The sequence below is a fragment of the Corvus kubaryi genome, unplaced genomic scaffold (genome assembly GCF_017639235.1).
Source record: "Corvus kubaryi isolate FWS band 111438036 unplaced genomic scaffold, C.kubaryi_AGA036_p1.0 37398, whole genome shotgun sequence".
Lineage (NCBI taxonomy): Eukaryota > Metazoa > Chordata > Aves > Passeriformes > Corvidae > Corvus > Corvus kubaryi.
Genome location: NW_024581137.1, coordinates 50,676,598 through 50,699,044, shown reverse-complemented (window position 1 = coordinate 50,699,044; position 22,447 = coordinate 50,676,598). Strand labels below are relative to the sequence as shown.

At 37.6% G+C, this 22,447-nt stretch overlaps 1 protein-coding gene across 2 annotated transcripts in view; it reads right to left on the bottom strand.

Moving 5' to 3' along the window:
- LMBR1 (limb development membrane protein 1) overlaps positions 1 to 22,447 on the bottom strand; it is a 69,384-nt gene that overhangs the window by 38,793 nt on the left and 8,144 nt on the right. The window contains exons 2-5 of one of the 2 annotated variants that reach the window (XM_042042825.1): positions 16,273 to 16,345; positions 14,003 to 14,042; positions 12,005 to 12,144; positions 6,810 to 6,913 (exon numbers count right to left, since the gene is read on the bottom strand). In XM_042042825.1, the coding sequence (XP_041898759.1) occupies positions 6,810 to 6,913; positions 12,005 to 12,144; positions 14,003 to 14,042; positions 16,273 to 16,345 (357 nt within the window). Of the gene's footprint in view, positions 1 to 6,809; positions 6,914 to 12,004; positions 12,145 to 14,002; positions 14,043 to 16,272; positions 16,346 to 22,447 lie in introns of those variants that run through there. The other variant, XM_042042826.1, reaches the window with a different exon arrangement.

The window sequence follows — 22,447 nt, the reverse complement described above, 5'->3', positions numbered from 1 at the left end:
TACTTGCCAAATCAAAATCCCAGAATAATCAGGATCTGCTTCCAAACAACAACAAACTCTAATAAATTTTAGGTGGTGTCATTTTAAAGGCCTCCAGTTTAAAAACTAGACTTCATATCTGAACTTAACATGTTAGCTTATATCAAAAATACAAATCCAAACAGCTGCCTTTGATGTGACTGATTAAACAACTTTTGTTTCTGGTATTACTAATGGAATGAGTAAATGGGTTGTAATATAATGTACAATAATTCAGTTACATACTAGTAAACATTTCATAGACATCATGCAGAATGATTTTATGGACAAATAAATATGAGCTTAAATGCCAAATAAACATCCACTGTTAACAGGGCACCTCAAGACTATTTGGTGAGCCATGACACAGAGTGGCCTGTGGGTATTGCAGTCAGAGGTACAAGCAAAAAGCATAAAACACAGGCAAATGCTGTTTGCAAACAAGGCTCAACTCTCCAAATCCCTTTTACAGAAAAATCATGGCAAATTTTAAAAACTGACTGATTTTAATTAGAGATTATTTCATATTGGAAAGAATTTCCAAGCCACTTATGTGCCAGTTATTTTGCAGTATAGGAACAAATTTCTCTCCATGAAAATCTGCTTGAGATAAGCAAAAAAGTTGCTAAAAGTAAATACTTCAAAACTAACTTTGAACATACTTCCTACATTGTCATCACACACTGAAATGTCTTTTATAGTAATTTACACCTATCAGAGTTCTACTGGTACAAACAGCAAAACTGGGAGTACAGATTTTCTACATGGAAAAATACAGAAATTAGAATTTCCATACCCACCAAGAAATAAAAAAGCAGCAGGTTCACTTTTCACTGTATTTATTACCATGTTTCTTTTACTTGGAGTTTGCAAATACAATGCATGGCAACACAATACATCAGGAACTTAAGTTTAGTTCAGTCCTATTTCACAGCGACATGACTAGGAAAAGTCATTGCTATTGATAAATATAAAGTGGATCTGAGGACATGGGAGACATACACACTGTGCTTGTTCAGCAAGCTAACAACAGAGTATAGCAAAAAAAAGCAGTTTCAAAAAATATTAATGATAGTATTTTTGCAAAGCTTCAACTTTTCACCCTCTCCCAAAATAAGTAATTTTACTTACAAAACATTTTTAAAAGCCATGCTTCAGTAAAAGAGATGAAGAGAAGAAATCTGCCTTTAAGAGCAGAAACCCCTGCATTTTACTATCTGGAAAGGAACTACACCCCACATTTTACTTGCACGGGTTAAGCTGCAGCAGCTAACACAGGCAGAGCTCTGCAGCCACAACAGCCAAATCTTTATACAGTAGCAAGCACAACACAATAAATGTTCTGAACACTGGCCCAGCTCACCTGCCTTCAGCATATGAATAAACTGCTACATTTTTAAGTGGTGTTTTTATTAAAATAAACTGGGAATTTGGGAAGAGCCATCAAGGAAAGGCAAGCAGATGGAGGGACTAGCTGACACATAACAATAGCTGGTGAAATATTACTCTTATTTTCTGTAATAAACACCAAGATCAAAACATTACGCAAGTTAAATTTCCTTGAAAGGTTCTCAGCAGGAGTTTTCCTTTTTGTTTGTGCAGTACGCGATTTCCTCTCACCCACAAAAAACATACCAAGAATGTGCATGTGCCACTAACACTAAGCAGCACTTCCTTAATCACTCATTTCCAACAATTTATGGATGATCAGTGGCAAAAACGAGCAAAAATAATGAAAGCATGCAATGAAAGCTCATTGAGACAAACCGGCTTGGACTTCCTACTCATTTCTGTGTCTCTTTAAGATGGGGGTCTGATACAAATTAGCCACTGGGAAAAAAGTCATCTGGTCATAAAATACAGTACAGGGTCACTTTTATGTAAGTTTGCCAAAAGGGACATAAACCAGGACAATTTCAAACTGTGACACAGGATAGAAGTATATTAAAAAAATCTTTGTTCCTCCTCCATTGTGCTGTCATGTTGCTCAGCTTTATAGACATTCTGAGCACCAGCTCTGGCCTCTTCGCTTCCACCTGGTCTACCTAATTAATTAAGCAAGGAAGTTACCTCAAATTTTTGTACTATTTGTTTTTATTATCATGCACTTCTTTTGATGTTCCAGGAGTTAACCTCTTAATCCACAGACTCTGTGTGTTGTGTTGTGAACATTTTGGGATGTCTGGATAATTTGGATAATTGGTCAGGATGTTGCTGTCGCTCATGTTAAACTTTATGCTATGACTTCAAGTTCAAAGATCAGTATTAAGGTAATATACTTCATAAAACCTTTTTAAAACTCTACACTTCTGATTATGCAATACCTAGTTTTTCCAGTTTCTCGCTGTGGTAAATTGCACTATTTGTGCTTTCTTACGAGGAAATTACTCCAAAATGTCTCTCTTTGTCAACTTCAAATAAATACAAATTTCCATTGAAGTTACATCAAGAGAAAGCATATTTTAAAGGTCAAGAAAAGGTATAGCAATTATCTCCTCAAAAATGTTTGCCTCCTTCACACAGCAGCACACATGCAATTTTCTGTGCAGTCTGTTACCACACATGGAAACATCAACACTATGACCTACTCAACTGCAAATAGCACAATTTTTCTTTTTTTGGGAGAATGATAAAGAATGAGGCTAATTCAGACATTAAGAAACACTGTTGACAACTTTGTTTCATAACTACTATAGAATCCGAGCACATCAGTGACAAAGAACTAAAAGATTATCTAAACAAGAAACATAACTTTATGCACAGACTCTACAAAGGAAGACAAGAAGAACAGAGAAAAATGTAAAACAGTTTTTAATACTGGTGCAAGAGATTAAAGTGATATCAGGTACTCCAACAGCTCAGTTAATAGCACTGGCTGAGGCATAATGTATCACAATTCCAAGTCTAGAAAAATCCAATTGCTATGTGTGCACAAAAATACGTGTGTGCATCCATACACACATGGCAGATACACAAGGATGTACATGCATATACATTTATATCTTATACACCTCCAGTATTGGCTGGATTATTATTATTGTCCTGACATCTGAATTCTTCAAGTGCCATTAAATGGAAATGAACAAAAGCAAAGAGCAGCACTTAAGCTCTTTAGAAGGGCATAGTCAACTCACTCAGGTTCCAAAATGCCCTTTCTGATTTCACACAGTGGATTTTATGAAAAACTACCAGAGAATCAGTTTGAATTCCAGTGCATCACTGCATCCATCCATGTCCAGTGCCTCATTTCCCTGTTTCTCTCCTCTGCACAACAGGCAAGCCCTTGGTTGTTTTAAACTGCTGCCCTGGGGAATCCAAGTGAGTCTCTAAGAGGGGCCATGTGCCATTTAGAAAGTATATTAGCAGCCAGGGAAAAGAGCCATATGAAATTGGAAGATGGTTAATCAAACCCATTCTGATTCTGAACAGTTAAAGGAGCAATGCTACCATTCAGGAACATGGAAAGAAAAGTTATACAAAGCTCTCAACAGTAATCTATGAACTATCTGAAATATCAGGGTTGGAAAAAAAAAGAATCCTACATATTACAGTCAATACATAAAATCAACTTTTATAGCACAGTCTGTGATAAACAAACAGATGGCTAAAATCTTCAGGAGTCAGACCCATACATGACAATGACTGAAATTACTGTTGCTATTTAATCTGAACAAAGACATCCATTAAAAATGAAAAAAAAAAATTTCAATTTCAGGAATGAAACTCTTTTAATTATGCATTTTCAGAACTTTAATAAAAGCCCAACACGTAATTCATATATGAACACCTTCAAATAGACATCCTCACTGCACACACCTATATCCCAAGTGACCTATTTAGTCATTATGATGAAGGTAATTCAATGACAGGATGACCTGCATAAAAGCTTCCACTGGAACAGTCTTTTTATCCAAATTTTGATTCGAGCTGGGTATCTAGAATCAACTGCTTTCCCAACTCCCAAATGAAAGATTAAAGATCCATGCCAAATCTCTTTACTGAATGTCTTCACATTTACAGTAGATCATTCTTCTCTTAAATGCTACAAGTTTTGCCAAATATATGAAATGTTCTTTTAAATTGAGACCACTAAAATCTGGTTTTCCCAGTGAACAGTAATAACATTTGAACACTGTTTTATCTCTCTGGTCTATTAGTTTGATGTGATGAATGACAAAATATTACTTTTTTTTTTAAATTACACTAAATTATTTGTTCAAATGCCAAAATTCTACAAAGTAATTACAGTCTCAAAATCTTCTCAGAAAAGAGGTAAGAAACATGACGAAAATCTAGTAAAATTAAAAAACAATGGGAAATACCCTTCCTTCACAGATGCTAGAACTGAAAACCTTACATGTAATCCTGATTTCAATTAATTATGAATTTTCCCAGATTCTAATGACCCAATTATGTGATGTAATTCTTTAAAACATGCATAGCAATTATTACAAGTAGAATCATTTATCTACATCAGCACCTGAAAAGAACAGCACATTTAATTTTAACTATCAGCTTAGTCCAGAAGTGCCATCTGCCACTTACTTTCCAAGAAAAGCAATCAGAGACAAGGTATGTTCGTATTACAACAGATCACAATTCCTCAGTCTTGACCAGCAGCTTTAAGGCTCACACAAAACAGGCAGAACAATTCCATCCATTTTGGATAATTTTAAACAGAGCAGTGAGGTAGAACAGACATTGCATAAAGGCCTGGAGTATTTTTACCAGGAATCACACTTGGCTTCTGGGATGTTCCAAAAACATCCAGAACTCAAAAAAAAAATTCCAAAATGGAATTCCCTCCCCTGGGTTTTGATACTAAAAGCAAAACTACCCTAAAGCACCAACAATCATCTTTTCCCTGGCATCTGCAGAAGACTATGGTTCTATCTTATCCATCTCACCTCACAAAAGCATAAACATGCAATGATGATCTGATTTATCTTGAATGGGATTTACTGATAGCCACTATCGTAAGAAAATTACACTTTAACTATTAAAAGTTTCATGTAAAGTGCAAGTTTCATGTAGCTGGGATACACAGAGCATCTGTTGGAGCCAACAGAACTCTACAAGCAGAAGTACCTTACCCAGTATACTAATGGACAGCATCCTTGGTTTTGTTGGATTGCAGGAGATAAAAACCCCACTGTAATTAGTTAACTTATTTTTTAGAAGAAAAGATAAGTATTAGCTGTGGCTAGATAGTTAAGTGTCAAAAGGAAAATGGAGTGGCCTCCACATGAAAACTGGAAGGACAAACAGAGTTGCTAAAAGTTCTCAGCCCTGTATATACCTGAAGTGAAGGAAGAAGAAAGAAGAGTGTTTTCCAGCCAAAATGGACAAGCAGGGTTAAACCAGCAGTCCATCACCAAACTCCTTGGACGCTGAATGCTTTCATTTGGTCACCCAAATTCATAACTGAAGTGACCTGGATACTTCTGTAGTTTGGTCAATGCACAGCAATGCTGCAGCAGCATCAGCTCAGTGCAGGTGACACCAGACAACATCTACCCACCACCTGGGCTGGGCCCTGCAGGTGTTTTCTGACATTGCTGCATTGCTGTAATCCCCCGGTACCTTCTGCTACGGAATAAAGTCTCTGTTTCTCCACATTATTTTCTCTGAATTAAAATTTTCCTTCACACAGTAGTTTCTAAGTTGTTTGTTTTGCTGTCCTCTGTTTTTTCTCAAGTGAACCAAAAACTTGAATGCAGCACTTCAGTTTAGTTTTCCCTAATCCCACCAAGAACCAAAATGGTAACTTTACTGCCTTCATGCCAGTTCCTGTCAATGCAACCAGGAATGATGTTTACCTTCCAAATACAATTATCCCCTAGTGACTTTACATTACATGCCGTGCTTCAATGACTCATACTCTTTTGCATCCATCTTTAATTCATTTCATCCTCCAGATTTCAAGATCACTTTCCAAGCCCCTATGCTTTCTGACAACTGTCATCCAAAGGGAGCAGAATTCCCCCAAGTGTAGTATCATCAAAAACAAAAGCGTTATCATTTGGATGATAAAGATTAATGGTAACGTGCTACAATTGGTCCCAGTCAGTCACTGCAGTTTAATCTATCTCATATTTATGATTTGAAATTAATTTTGATGTGCCTCCCATTATAGTAATTTTTCACTGTGTTTCTTTATGTTCACATATTAATACAATCGTTCTCTCATTGTTCAAAAATTGCCTTGCCAAATTCCCTGCTTCACCGAAATACTCAGCCCTCTCAACCTGAATATTTTCAATGAAGTTGAATATTTTATTATATTCTTTACCCATTTAAGACAGTTTTCTTAACATATTATTGTTAATACTGGCCACATTTAAACCTTTTTTGGGATGTTTGTAATCTTTAAAATTCACAAATCAAGCTTGTTTTCTCAGGGTCATCTGTTATTTAATCACCGTTCCCATTAGCAAGAAACCTGTCCTTCTTCTCCTTGTTATTTTATTTCTTATGCATTTTTTGAACCTTCTCTCCTTTTAACATCCCAAAAAAGTTATCTTCCAAAAAATAAAATCTTGATTGAATTGTTTTGTTCAAAAGAGAGCTAAGTAATTTTCTTGATCTCAGTACATGTGGGTTTTAAGAAGTCCTTTTTCCCCCATAGATCTGGCCTGTGCGAGAGTGTGCAGCTGTATATACACCTTCACATAAGCACACACATCCCAGCACCAAATCCTCCCCAGTCTGTAATATTAGTTTCATCAGAAACGAGGGCTGAAAATGAAATATATACTGCAATTACTCTGTATTTAATAGTGTTTTCCTACCTTTTTCAAGCCAGCAAATCCTTCTGATTCCAGGAAGAAAAACGCAAAGGGCATCAATACAAACAAACACAGATTTGAAAAAAGAGAGGCAAGATTCCACAAACCTGAAACAAACAAGAAAAAGTTTACACTATAAGTTTCTATATTTTAACAGTTAAATATACAACATTTTCTTCCCTTACATATAACAATGTAGTATATGTACAAGTGCCAAGGGTTTATGGGTATAGTTATTTACAGGTCACTGCTGAAAAACTTCCATTTCTCTGCATAATGATCTTCAAACAAAAACTGGATACAACTTACCTTTCAGGAGTAAATGTCTGAAACCTTGGGAGACAGACTGCAAGCTCAGGGGTACGACTTCCACAAACTCACTGAAGGCTCTTTAGAGAACCATTGTAGAAATTTTCAGGACAGAAGTATTTTACTACTCTCAGTGCATCTCAAAAAATCCAGTTCTGTGTATTTCCTTCCTCCCATATTTTTTCAAGAGAAACTTCAGCAAACCATGGATTTTAACATGAGCAGCACACAAATGCCACTGTCACCTCCAAATCAGAAGAAGATATCATGGTAACAGCAGCCTTCCACAACGGAATGACTGGCTTAGCACGCAAAAGGAGAGCAGTAGATATTTTTATCTCAGCTTTATAAGGCTTTCAACATCATCTCCCATTAACCCACTCATCGCTTAATTAATGAGGTATGGGCAAGGTAAATGGACTCTGAACACTGGCTGAGCTTCTGGGCTCCCAGGGTTGTGCCACCAGTGGTATGTACACCCCAGAGGGCTGATGGTGGGTTAAACACCTTCACTGGTGACCTGGGTGGTGGGAGAGGACACATCCCCAGCAAATCTGCTCAACAGACAGGATAGGGAGGAGCAGTCTCCTGCAGCTCTGATGAACCTCAACAGGCTAGACAGAAGGACAGAGAGCAGAGAAGAGTGGACTTAGGGAGATTTAAACAGTATATATATATATGCATAAGATGAGGGAGAGAAAGGAAAACAGTCAGATCTTCACAGTGGTATCTAGTGAATTGAGAAGAGGCAATAAGCATGAACTGAAAAACTGGAAAATCTACTTACTCATAAAAGGGAAGGAAAAAAACCCAAACAAAAACTAAAAATCTCAAACATTTTCCACTGCCACTGTACGCAAACAGTGAAACAGGTTGCCCACAGGTTTTGTAATCTCCATCCTTCAACATACTCAAACCTAAAAGAGGAGCGCCTTGAGCAGCCTTCTATGACTGACCCTGCTTGGAGCAGATTATTTCCAGAGCTCTTTCCAACCTCAACCATTCTGTGATCTATGTGAAAAATCAGCAACTGACTACAAGGAGGACATCTGTAAGACACATGTGACACCTGCAGGAAGAGAAAGGGTTTAGAAAACAACCTGAAGTGATAGCTAATCTCCATTAGAGTATCTGCTCTACTAAGATTTTCTAAGCTGCACACTTACTGAAGAGCCAGTTTCTGGTGCCTAAACATGAATCCATCATCAATCACCCTATGAGAAGTTGTGCAGGATGCAGTGTTTCTTCTTTATAAAAGCAGAAGCTTATCTGCAATTTAGCACCTAACAGGTCTAACTACTGTCACATGTTCTGCATCCTAAAAAAAAAATTCTGTAGAGAAAAACAGGCTTAGTTCCCCACCTTCTCCAAGGCACACACATTTCCATAATTCTGCAGGACTATGTTATATCACCTGAATATCACTCAAAAAAAGAATATTCCCCCATGATAAGAAAATCTGAACTAACAGCTTTGTTTGTTTCCTTCTTCCCATGTACAGGGTTGCTCCTTTTTCTCTTGAAATTGTCCATTTTGTAAAGAATAGGGAAGGAAAGAGATATTTACTGGCTGTCTGGGGTATTCACTATCAAGAGAAATTTCTGTAGTTAGATCCAAATGTAAAATAGTTAGCAGTGATCTTTGCCTGTACCATCTCAAAAAGTGCTTCTGCCATATAACTCCTTTTTGCTCAAATGACAGCATTCGAATTTGAAGGAGAAATAAAAGAGAGAAGGAGGGGGACAGGGGCCAAAAGAACCTCTTCAGCAATTGACAGCAGCAGGATACCAGCAACCAAACCCAGCCAAATAGGCTACAGAAAACAAAACACAAAAATTCCAAAAGATGCGTGAAATATAACACTCATTTGCTAAAGAAAACAGACTGCCTAAAGGTGGCTAAACTCCAGTTAACAAAGAGGGGGATTTTTCCTTTAGAATTTGCTTTGCCAGGAAGCTCCTGTTACCATTTGAGAAACATTCAGGCATAGCAACATCAGCAAGAATGTCATTAACAGCCCTTACGAGGGGACATTAACTTCAGCAGTCTGCGCCTTTTTTTTCCCCAAAAAAGACACCAGAGTAAGAGTAGAAATACAACTAGATGGGGGTAGGAGTCTTATTTCAGCAGTTTTCTCTAACTGAAGACAGAATGCATTCAGTTACCTAATGCAAAGTTCAATATCTGCTTGTCCTAATTTCAGCAGCTCTATTACATGTGTATCTTACAACATAAAACAGTGCTTAGGAGCTGCAGAGGACACAGAGCATTTTAAGGGGGGGAGACTGGTGCACACCCAGGGTGAATTTTTAAAAGTTAAAATCCAGAAATTAACACATTAGTAGCATATAGGAACCACATTTACAGAATGTTAAACTACAGAGCTACAATATGCACACGAAGTTACGAGGCAAGGACAGTGCTGTTCTGCTGCCGACAGACATGTGCACTTTCCTCAAAGTAAGAGTCCTCTGTATTTCTTACCCTAATCTGGTAGTTCAGAAATCAAATTAAAATGGACCCAGAAAAAGAATTATTTTCTACTACACTGACTGCATCATAAAATTGCATGAGACACGTGCAGAGATCAACATATAGAAAAGCTTTAAGCAGTCAATTAGAACTTTTTTTCCTTTGCATTTGCAGTGACCTAAGACTGTACCCCATAAAACAAGTTAATAAAACATAAAAATTAAAAATTTCCCAGTCTTAGGCAAACAGATTAGATCGTGAGCATTTTCCCATTTTTCTTATTCATGGCAGTTTCATTACGTTTTACCCCCACCTGCTGGTTGTACCCAACAGCAGCACAAGGGAACACCGCTGTCAGAACTAGTCCTGGGATTACTTCAGCAGTAGTAATTAGGTAAGAGTGTTTATGCTGGATACAGGTTTGGCCTTTCTGCCTAGTTTCAAAAGTTTGAGGCATATATTTTCTACTTTTTTATTTGCCAGCAGTAATGCAACAATCTACAGAATAAAACCCCTAAGTGTCAGGTTCAAGTACCTCAGATGATAGCTGTAATCGATAAATCTAGGGGGGGAAGTGTTTTAAAGCAACACAAATGCTCCCATTTGATAACATTTACAAAGCAGTTCATAAACCATACGTGAAGGCTGTGTAGGCAGAGTATTACGGGCATGTGAGCCCTTCTGAGCTCGGGTGCCGGTGCCAGGGCTGTGAGCTCCCAAAGCCGCACAGGTTCCCCCTCTGACTGCGCCGGGCGCGGGACGGGATTCGAGCGGGGCGATCCCGGTGAGTGCCACGCGGGGGAGCCCTTGCTCCAGGGAACGGATCCGCACGGGCGCCCGGCCCAGCCCCGATCCAAAACCTCCCCGATCCAAAACCCGCCTCGCATCACCGGAACCCACCCAAGGCTCACCGCGGTCACGCCTACCCCTTTGCCATACACACTTACACCTGGAAACACCAAGATGCTGAATTTCCCTTCTTGCTAGCCACTGCTGCTGGACTTACGGAATATAAATTATACTGTGTATCCATAAAGTGGTATTTTCAAACATTAGCACAGCAAAATCAAAAGATGGTCACTGGAAAATTTAAAGGCCTCCCTATTTAACAGCAACTATTCCAGCAGATTTCATACTAAACCAAATCTTCTCAAGCAACAACTGACAGAGTAAAAATTTCTGAACTGGTTATTATACAATTTCCAGTCTCTGATGCATTTTTTTGGCTTTTTTCCAAAGGCGATTCAGACACGGAAGGATTACTCTCCATTAATTTTTTGAGGGAAGTAAAGAAGAAAAATGCCTGAGCAGCTAAATCCATGTGAAAAATGAGATTCAGCTTGGGTTCTTCCTCCCTTGTAGGAGACATACCAAATTAGCAATCCCCCATGACATGTCACAAACAGGTCATAGAATAACTCAACTAGAAAGAACCTGTAAAGTCACATAGTCTGATCTGCCCTTAAAACAGCCAAACTGCAGGTGCCATCAGGCTGCTCAGGGCTTTGGCCACCTGAGTTTTGGAAAAATTTCAAGATCTCCCAGTTTCTCTGGACAACTTTTTTCAACGTTCAGCCATCCCCACTGTGAAGAATCATTCCTTTATGTCCAACAAATATCCCTTCTTGCCTCTCACTTCACAAAAAAACCAAACCAAAACAAAACCCCAAACAAAATCTTTGCAAGTTAGGGATCTGAAAATTCATGAACTTGTTATGTTTGAATATTATTACACATTTAGCAAAAAGCATACACTTTTCACAGAAAAGTCCTCCAAAGCGAAATTACTATCTCTTCCCAAGACTAAAGAGGACACCACAGTTAACTTGTAAATTATTTATACCAGATTAAATAAATTGTTTCACATAGTGAACATACTTTCTCCAGACAAACCTAGCAAAGATCTTGTTTTCACCAGTTATTTTATCACACATCTTTGCCACAATACTTATGTTCCACAATTTTCCTTGTTTACACATAAATCATTAACAGCTGTATTTAACTATCCAGTCCGAGCTGCCCACAACTAGCAAGTTTCTTAAAACATGATTTTATTTTGAGAATAAATTTATAGGTATCATCATGAAGAGTAAGGCATATGAATCTTGCATTCACACATAAGGAAGAAGTCTGAACAGCATGTTTCAGGTTAGCTTGTAGTAGCTCTTATTTTACATTAATATTCAAAGCAGTGATTTTGGTTTAATTCCAGCAAGTCGGCATAATTCTTAAAAAAAAGAACAGAACAGTTAAGACAGACTTTGGTCATACCTCACACAGCAGCAAAACCAACCAGCCAATAGCACATTAACAATTAGCATAGTAAATGAAAATAAGTTATCAGTTTGAAAATAAGAACATATCTGTGCACGTATAACGAGGACATCCATTTTAATTACATTATGCTGAATACTAACCATGAATTAGTGAGCCATTTAACCACTGAATATAGTAGTTTTGTGGAAAAGAAAGCAGGATCTCATTGCTGATTATTGAGAAAGGTAGAAGCAGGACTGCACCAGCTGAAACTGCTAGAGTGAAGGTGCTCAAGAACAGCCTGAAATTTAAAGAAATGTACTATTGTTACCACCAACATGCTCTGAACAGCAGGAAAAAAAAGTCATAAAACTTCCTGTTAATCAGCATCTAAAGGCAACACATTCTTACATTGTAAATAGTCAGGAGAAACTGGGATTTCCAAAGCATCTGACTTCCAAAAAGCAAATTTAAAATAGTTTACAGAACCCAGTATAAATAATTAGCTTTTACCACCTCCCAGAATTAGTCTCTTGGCACATGTATGCATTCAATTCCAATGTAATACAAAGGTTAAACTACTGGTGTTTATTAAATATCTTTTCACAAGTCTCCTCTTTCAGTTTTAATTTCCCACACAGACACACACATAAGAAAAAAAGATTCAATTTCTATATTCTTAGTGAAAGTTTTAAAAGCAGAGCAACGTTCTAACAACTGAAGTGAGTACAATTATACATAAATATTTTAACACCAAACTGAAAAAAAAGTTGTTTTTTTCACAAAGTAGTTATTCAAGTTATCATCTCATAGCTGTAAAGTCGATATACAGAAATTATCAGAAATATTTAAAGTATTTAAGCTTATTCTTTTTAGATCCCAAATACAACCTAAACCACATGCCATCTTGTGGCATTAAAAAGAACTGTGTTCTTAAAAAAATAAGATCAACAAAACATTCTTACAGAACTAATCTAATGCTGTAATAAAAGCAGAAGTAATTCTCAAATTGCATGACAAAATAATAAATAGAACATCCCTACAACAAGAGCATCTGTAAGCTGCTTACAGAAATCTTACTTTCTTAACAGTCTACAAATCCATTTTTCATTTACACAAAAGTTAACATAAAGAGTGACTAATTTTGTCTTTTAAGATATTCTTATGTTATTGTTGTTGGCTTCTGAGATTTTTTCTTTCATTTAAGGATGTTTAAGTATTCCAAGCCAGAACTGTAAAACCTAACAAACTACAGCAAAGTACTACAGCAGTTTGGCCTTTTTTTCTCCTCCCTCCACACCTCAAGTCCTGACAATTATGCCATGTGGAGAAAAATCTATCTCCATATGTTTGAGAGTTACTGCTTGTAGGAAAATACCATGCACATTTACAGAACAAGAAACCTTAGGCTGAAAGAAAAAAGAACATTTTATATTTACAACAACACTTTTCTATGAGCTCTCCTTCCAAAGGGATGACAGCACCACCAGGGAAGAGCCAAGAGCACTGTAATACACAAGGAGTCGATTCACATTGTTCAGCCAATCACGTAACTGACAGGGCAGCAACAGCCATGGAGGTTCTGTACATCTCGAGGCACATTCAAACAGGAGATATTAATATCTAGCTTTACAAAGGAAGAGGATAAGGAGAGAGTTGCTGGCAGACCAGTAGGTCTGGCAAGTGCTTGTCTTCCACTTGTTACCCCCTCTGCAGCTTTTTCACAATGGTCAGATAAGTTATCTTCTACAGAGGCAGTTAACTTTCTTCCCAGGATCCACTGCCTCCCTTGACAGGCCTTCCATCGACTGCTGTAGGAACTTACACCACCTTGCATCTAAACACCTACATTTTAGAGACCTAAATGCAGGTCTTGCACTCAATTCCACTGCTTGCATCAGGTCCTCATGCAATATTCTGGCCAACTTCATGCTTCCTGGGAAAACCACAGATGAAAAAAGCCCTAGACCAGACTTTCATAACACTTTTCATAACACAGGGCGCCAATTAACCAAATCATTTTCCCTGACCCTCTAGCAATCTATTTAAAATACATTTGAATATTTAAAATAGACTCTTATTTATTTGGAAGCACAGAAGGTTACTATCATAACAATATATTCAGGAAAAGAAGTTCTGCCAAGAAGAGCTATACATACGATATTCTGTTAACAATGGCATCTTCATCTTCTTGCTCATCTGAAAATTAAATTACAGCAGGTTATACTCAATACTCACTTGTTTTTCCTCAGGCTAAAATGTATATCCATCGGAATAATTTTAATTTACAATTAAATTCAGACATACTGATACAATTTATGAGCATGAATAATTTAAGGAAGTTCCTTCCAAAAATGAATACTCACACCCCTTTTTTTTTCTAGTCAAACTCTTTTCAATGTAACAGCAAAGTTATTTCACTTTACTTAAGTATGCAGTTCAAAACTTCTTGGAGACCTCTTCCAGAGTGCTCTACGGCAAACATGCTTTCAGATTACTACAGCCATGGCTGCTGCTAGAAACTGTCCCTTTGGGCATCTCTGGAACCACAGAGAGCAGGCAAGCTACAGGAAAGTCTTAGAGTCCATACTAACTACTACTAGAGATCACTTTCAGTATTAATGTCTTTTTAAAACAAGAAAGTATACTCAGAACAATAATGATGACTACTCAATTGCTTCCCTTTACTTACCCCTCTTCCCAGCTCCTGGGGATTTGGGAGAGGGGAGGAAGGACAGGTGGTGCTATTCTTGTTACTTGTTTTGGATTTAAGATATCATTACTTCCTTCTGATACTTCAAATTTTAGACCATTTTTATTCACTTATTCCTCACTTAATACTTCACTAGAACAATCTTTTTGAAACAATATCAACATTTCACTCAGAGATGAATCACTAACACATCCTTTTACGCTTAACACCCTTCTCAAGGCGCATCAGTACACAAATGTAAGCATTTCTAAATTTAAAATAATGGAAGCATTTTTAAATAAAAATTTCTGAATTTAAAATAATTTTACACTCAGCATTCTAAAGTTTCTCCTATTTTCCATAGGAGATAGAATGCCTGACTTTATTTATTCTTAGATTTTAAAATAAATTTAAGTTCTTAAGAGTCATGCACACAGTTGAAATAAACACACAGCCAATAACATCATGCTATTTTGAAATTCTTCTGTGAACGGACATGGAGTTGTTGGCTTTTTTGATGGAAACCTCATGGTGTTTTGAAAGACTAAGTCAAGGTCTCTTATGAATCATTTTGGCTAAAGAGCTTCTTGGAGAAGCAGCGAACAATTTGTGCTGAAAGAGTTCCAGATGTCTTAACTCTTCAAACATTTCTCATCAGGAAGATCATAGCAGGCTACAAAGTGTGCCTAAGTACATGCTCACAAAGCTTTCATAAAGTCAGGACAGCTGCAGAGCAGTCCCTCTTCCTAGATGAGGAGATCAACCGCCAAAAAAAGGCAATAAAAGTGTCTTTGCATCCAACAGTGTTTGCCAAACCAGTTTCCCCTTCCTGTTCTTCTCCATCTACAAATAGTAGCAGCTTTGTAGTGCCCAAAATACATATCAGGATCAGAAGATAGTATCTGTCTTACTTCCCATGTTTAAAGATATGTACCTTTCTTTTAAGGAATTAAATTCCATGAAAAGTTTACTTTTTAAAACATTAATCTATCTATGAAAGCATCTCTATCATAACACAGGTCACTACAGCTCAATACACAGTTTCCAATAAAGTTCAAAGCACCAAGATCACCATACACAGGAATGTTTCTACAACCTATTATCAAGCACCAAGGTCCCAAATAAGCTGTCAAGAGTCTAAAATTCTGCAATTTTATACCGATTTTTATGCTATTGGTCTTTAGAAAAAATACCGAAGAAAATGACGGGGCTTCCTAAAGACTAGTTTCAGAATGGAAACTAGACCATGTTTCCAAAGGGAAAAAAAACAAGAGTACTATTTCAAGGTATTATCTAAACTTCAGTGGTGAACTCATAAGAAACAGGTTAAGACCACTGAAATAACTGTACCTGAGCAGAGCAGGACTTTTTGAAGAAATAATGCTACTTCTCTTCTGTAGCACTGGCAACCTTTACCAGCAAAAGCTCAGAACCTGATTTTGCTGCTAAAACACAGCTGAAGATACTTATTCTGGAAAGGCTGATGTGAATGGAGAACAGGATCTAAAGGCAAGGGAGGCAGAAGCATCTACTTGACATTAACCCCTTTCTTCCCTCTCAAAACAGTTAACACTTAGGCTGCCATACACAATCAGATCAATCCAGGCTGCCATAGACCAGTAGCCTAACAAATAGCTTTACTTCTTCCACTCTCCTTGTGGAGATGGAGAGGAAAAGAATCATCTATTTATTTGAAAAACAAAAATTATTTTTACATATTAAAATTTCTATGCTTACCTGCTTTCCTTTTGTATCTTGTGATTATAAAGTAGGAAACTATGTAGAGAACAGCAAACAGGAGAAAACAGATCTGGGGAAAAAAATGGCATTTATTAGGTCATGAAGAAATGCCTGGATTATAAATAAACAGTAAATCTAGTCTCAACAATTTAAAATTTAATTCAGATCAACAAGAGTGCATTCTATGCAAATTCAAGTCATTTCAAGACTTATGTTTTATATCTTATTAACAGAAAGTTAAACACATAAGAACAGTTAGGTTAGAGAAACAGTTATTGCATCAATCATATGGCCAGCAAGTTTTACTCTAAAATTAAGAAAAAAGCCTTGTCTACAGTGTGATTTTTTGTTTGAGCGGAGTGGGCTGTTCTTTGAAGTTTGAATCCACTTGAGTTGTAAAAGATATCAGGTTTTGTATCTGCTTCACATGCATCCCTAAGGGGAATTGTATTTTATATAATGGGCTCTTGAGGATCCATTTTGATCTAAGCTGTCAACATGCGTGGAAAGAAACAAACATGTTTACTATTTGCATCCTGTCGTGAATCAAACAAATTCCAGGTGACAACACACACAAGAGAGACTCGTGCCTACAGTGGATGTCCAAGCATGAGCTCATCAAACATGATGTTTCCTTTAAAGTCAGAAACCAAGGACACAACTTCCCTTCGCAGAAGGTTGGTGGTTTATTTAGGTCAGATGTACCTTCTGCCCACAGTGACTTGGATGAAGTTGTTTATAAGATTTAGCGCTACAATTTCAATACTATAAGACCAAAACACCTACAAAAATGCTGGAAATCTTACAGGAAAGGAATTAAACAGCAGGAAAGTTTTAACCTTCCAAGCCTTTGTGGGGTAAAAAAAAATACCAAAAAAAATCCCCACACATTTTATTTGCTCCTGAATGAGGCATCAAGTGGCTCAACACTGCTTCCTTAATCCTGGGTGCTGATGCATATTAAAAACATGAGTCAGACAGAAATGCAACAAGAAGGAAGCATGCCATTCTGTGCGGCAAAACTACTTCACTGGATAACAGCTGATCTATTTCTTTAATCAGTCATTTGTAGATTTGTTGCCTTTAAGAACTCACTGTCTTAAAAAAATCAAGAGCAGAAAGGCTACCTTAAGAGAAAGGGAAAAGTGAAAGTGAAGGTAGTGATAATAGCCTTGATAAATTGGCATCTAAACAATACCACATGCAAATCAGCAAATCAGAGGGGAGAAGAAAGTATCAGGAAAGACAGACTTTCTAAGAAATACTGATAAATATAAACTGAGTTATTTTTCTGCTGTAGTCAGATATTTTGGATTAAAAAAACCCAAGTGACTAAGCATGGCATTTGGGTGCCTGTGACTTCCAGGTGCCTCCCAGAAGGACAACAGTAAGTCTGAAAGTGGCAACCCAGCTCCTTCTCTGTGCAGGCAAAACACAGCAGCAACATGCAAAATACAGCCACTGAAAATCAGGTTTCATAACTAGATCTCTGAATTCCAACTTTTAATCTGAATTGAGTTTACCACTCCAACCTTCTTGAGGATGCCTCAAAGAAGAAAAGATTTTGATAAAGAATTCAGTCCTTTAAATAATTCTAAAGAATGTTATTAAGATTTAATAAAGAACATTTGGTATATTTTTGAACGGGAAGAACAAAAGAAACTGAGAACAGCCTTGGGCTTTCAGAGTACTCTGACATAGCTCGTCCTGTCAGTATCGGAAAAGGCAATGTCAGTGCTGAAAGAGAATCCTACTCTAAGCTTCCAGTTCCTCTGAAAACCAGACCAAGGCTACAGCAACAGACACCTAATTTTAGGCATTCACTTTTGAAAATCAGGTATCACATATACAGAGTAAGTGAATTCTTTAAAAATCTGTCAGATGCAAATGACACGGTGTAACCCATGTAAAAGAAAAATATAGTTCAGCTCATTTTTGGTTTAATTTTATTTAAAACAAGGATCAAAATTACTGCAATCTTGTTTACATCTTCAAATAGAACATGTGGCCTTTATTCTATCCATGACAGCAAGGTTACAATGAAAATGTGGGTCTGTACTTACAAGGTACCACTGAGATAACTGAGGTATTTTGAGGGCATGGCAGACAAAAGCTGTCCAGTAACACAAACTGTCAAATGCTGTATTTCTGGTTTTAGATAACAGCTACTCTGCAACCCAGCAATAAGGGGTAACTATGCATCCTGATGTAATTCTCCCTCTACTTCTGACAGATTTGAGAACGACTTTGTAAATGTTTGATAAAGTTGTTTATTATTGAAAATTCACAAAATTTTAAAATTACTGGCAAGAAAATAAGTAAATTCTTTTAAGTGAAAGCTTTATGATCTTAACAAAAAAGAAGTCAAATTAAAAGTCCTTCATACTGACCAAAACAACTCAAACACCAAACTCAGAAATATTACTGCAGTCTCAATTTACACTCAGTGAAACCTCTGATTCTGAACTGTTTCTAACCATGCATTCTGAATAGCTTTCTAAAGGAAACAGCTCAAGTCAGCATCCCAACTATTTTTAGAGTGGAACTCAGTTAAGCTGGGGAAAAGGAATGTGTTGCCTCTAACAGCTGAAGAATAGGTTCCACTGTCCTGTCATGCTGCAACCTTGGGTTCTTATTCCTCATACTGCTGCTTCTTTTCAGGATATTTTTGTATTAGGAAAAAAAAAAAGCCATCAGGACTTGTTCATATTTGCTGTAGTTTCAGTTATTGTTTCTCAATAATGAGTGGCTGGGCTTGTATGCAGCACTCCAGGTATGATCTTACAGCTGCATGTAACAGCACTAAGCCCTTCTTGCTGCACTGTAAATGCTTCTCCACACTCACCTGAGAATCACACTGGCAGTTCAGCATTATCCCCTGGTCACATCAGCACTGTCCTCCCCAATTGCTTACAGCAGAGTAGCTCTCAAGTTTCAGTAGAAACTTGGCTTTAGGGTTCAAGTTCCTCACTGCGTCTTTTTCTTTTTTTTTTTTTTTTAAATCACACCTTGAAGTCACACTACATACAATCATCTGTCAATTCCATTTCTAATCACTTACTAAAAAAGCACAGGTAGTAATACTGAAATAGGGTGCTACTCACAAAAGAACACCATACACAAAACTACACTGATACCTTCAGTAAAAAAACCAAAATTTAAAACAGCCTATATTCCGTAAATTCCATCTTTCTTTCAGAAAACTACTGTATGTGTCAGTATTGGAGGTAACACTGGAATACAATGTTAAGTCCAAATTATATTGCAAGTTGTTTCCAACCAAAAAGCAATGGTTTATGCCATCACCCATCCCTACAATTACAGCTGACAAAAATTAAGGATGTTGCAAATACAGCAAATCTAGGACAAGGTGTATTCCTCATATCCTCAAGTTCTCTGCAAGGAGATTTTCACTGCAGCTCAAATGCTGCTCTTCTAGGTTTGACTTGGGGAGACAGTCAAGACACTGTGCAGAGAATGTACCCAATTGTGATGAATAAGGATTTCTGATGTCCCCCACTTCACAAGAAATAAAGCTTTTCAATCTTGAAATGTATTTCCTTAAATTCCTTCCAAATTTGATGGACAAAGTAGTTGTGGATCTGTTGCCATAGTTAAATTGGGAAGCTACTTTAAACATACCTATGGTACATACTGACCTTACAGGGGAAATACATTCAGTCCATGTTTGACCGGATGGTTCAAAATAAAAAGGAAATTACGAGGAGCCCAAGAATTGTCTATGGTTATATCCAAACAGTCAACCAAAGCAATTCTTAATAATTTTTAATGTCTCTGTGTGTGTGTCCTTTCCACTCAGTACCTGAAAACAAGACACGTGGATTCTGTGCCACATCCAGGGGCTCCTTTCTAACAGATGGCACGTTAAGAAGCCTTCAAACCTCAACCATGTAATTCATTTACATCTCTTCCCATGGACTAAATACAACCTCTGGTAGGACAAGCAAAAGAAACCTGTCTTCCCGTGGAGCCCTTAATTTTCATTTGGGAAAGGAAGTGCCTTCTGTTCCTGCTTAGATTACACACCAGACACACCAGGAGAGGCTGCTTACGGAGACACACTGCACTACATTCTTAGGTACCTTGTGTCCAACTCTCCCACAGTGTCACAGGTTTGGATCTCTCATCCAAAGTTATCCAAGTATGATCCACATCATACTTTTGGATCTGTACCACAGCTCCCAGCTCCTGGGAGAACGAAGCTGGAGATTACCTGCATACTGTATGTTTCTAAGGGGCCAGCACCGAAGGGCCTGGCATTAAACACAAGCAGTAACAGTCTGAACTAGGTCAAATTACCTTGTACTTATCCTACTGACAATTACTAAAGATCAGCTGGCACTAATTTGTCCTTATGGATGATCTTTAAAACTCTGGCACTGAAATTCATGCCTCAGATTCATGCATCATGCATCATCTTCTGTTGCAAGTGTTAGTTACTTTCACGCTAAGAAAGACTATGTTCAAAATGTGTAAGATTCTTTTTCCCTTCTTACAAACAAGATTCAACCATCTTTTACAACTGCAATTTGTGTGTGTGCACATTAAAAGCTGCATTTTTATGTACAGGATTCTATTCATACAGCATGGGTTGTGAGGGAAGTACAGCTGTAGTTTACACTAGGAAGAAAGCACACAGGTGCCTTGTCCAGTAGTTGTTCCATAGCTCTCAGTCAGTGTGCCCTGGTAGCACACACCTTAAAGAGCATCCCTGGCTGTATTACCTGAAGCAAAGCAAATAATCATGGGGAGTAACTATCTCTCTCCAAGCAGCATTCACCCTGTCACATGTAGTTGCTGTGTCTAGTTTTGAGCCACCAGTACAGGAAAGATGTTGGTAATTGCAGAAAGATGATCACCAGGATGGTCAGGAGGCTGGTGCAGACAGGCTGAAGGACCTCAGCATGTTCAGACTGAGGACAACAAGGCTTCAGGATGGCCTGACAGCAGCAAGGAACTACCACAGAGAGAAATCACAGACCTTAGTAATGTTCTTTAACCTAACACACTTCCAAGCACAAAACACAGGTTCAACACAGGTTCATTTCCACTTGAAAAGCATCAAAGCAGATAAGTGATTGTTTCCTCCAACTTGACTGCATACTAGCTTTTAGAACAGAGAAAATCTGGAGGAGTAAAACAGACAAGCAGCAAACAGCATTTTACTATGCCATGTGTGAAATGAAAGATCAAGAAGCTCTGAACAGTAGCTCCAAAGAGTAAGGGAAGAAAGGAAGTAACTTTAAAATGAAGTGGCTGTGCCAGTATTTAAAAAAAAAAAGTTACTGCTATTACATCCACAAGCATTTCTATGCAAATTATACACAAAAAACAGCTATGGATGTAATAAAGAACATCTCCACTTCTAGCTATTACTTTACAGAATTTGTCCTTTTCCCTAAGGGGAAAAAACAGCACAGAGAAAAGAGAAGGCAGAGATCCCTCTGGGTAATATCACCATGTAGAATATGTCTATTTACATGTTTAAGTGTTGAAAATGAAACAGTCAGTATTTTGCCTGTGATTACTATCTACAGAAAATAATAGTGTTACACTTCTGGATTTAATTTCTGTAATATAAAACAACGAACACAGCATTTTACATCCATCTCTTACTGCTCTAACGCTGCTCAAGTATTTCAATGTGCATCAAAATACCACACGGCAACCAAAAAGCTTCCTCCTACTGTCCCACTTGGCAACTGCTTCTGTTTACTCATAGAAAAGATGGCAGGAATAAACAGCCAAAAAAATATAGGTGGAGACAAGCAGTTCTGCTTGGTCTATTTCTAATAACTCAATTATCCCAGAAATCTAAAAAGCAAACAAGGCATTCCACCTGCTTTGGATGTGTCAACAGTAAGTGACCTACAACCAACTAAGCACACCACAGAAAACTAAAAATTGTAACTAGGCCCTCAGTTTGACCTTGGCATTCATTGTATCATCTGCTCTGGAAATTTCATTTTTCTCAAATGAGACATTAACTCTGCACTCTGTGGTTAGATTAAGCTCACTCTAAACCAGCCAGCGTTATACACTTCGCATGACACACTAAATTTAATCTTATGAGAAAATATCAAATATGTCCTATGACTACAGATTAATTTTTCTCATTAACACTGCCCTCCATTCCTATGATTCCCCCCAT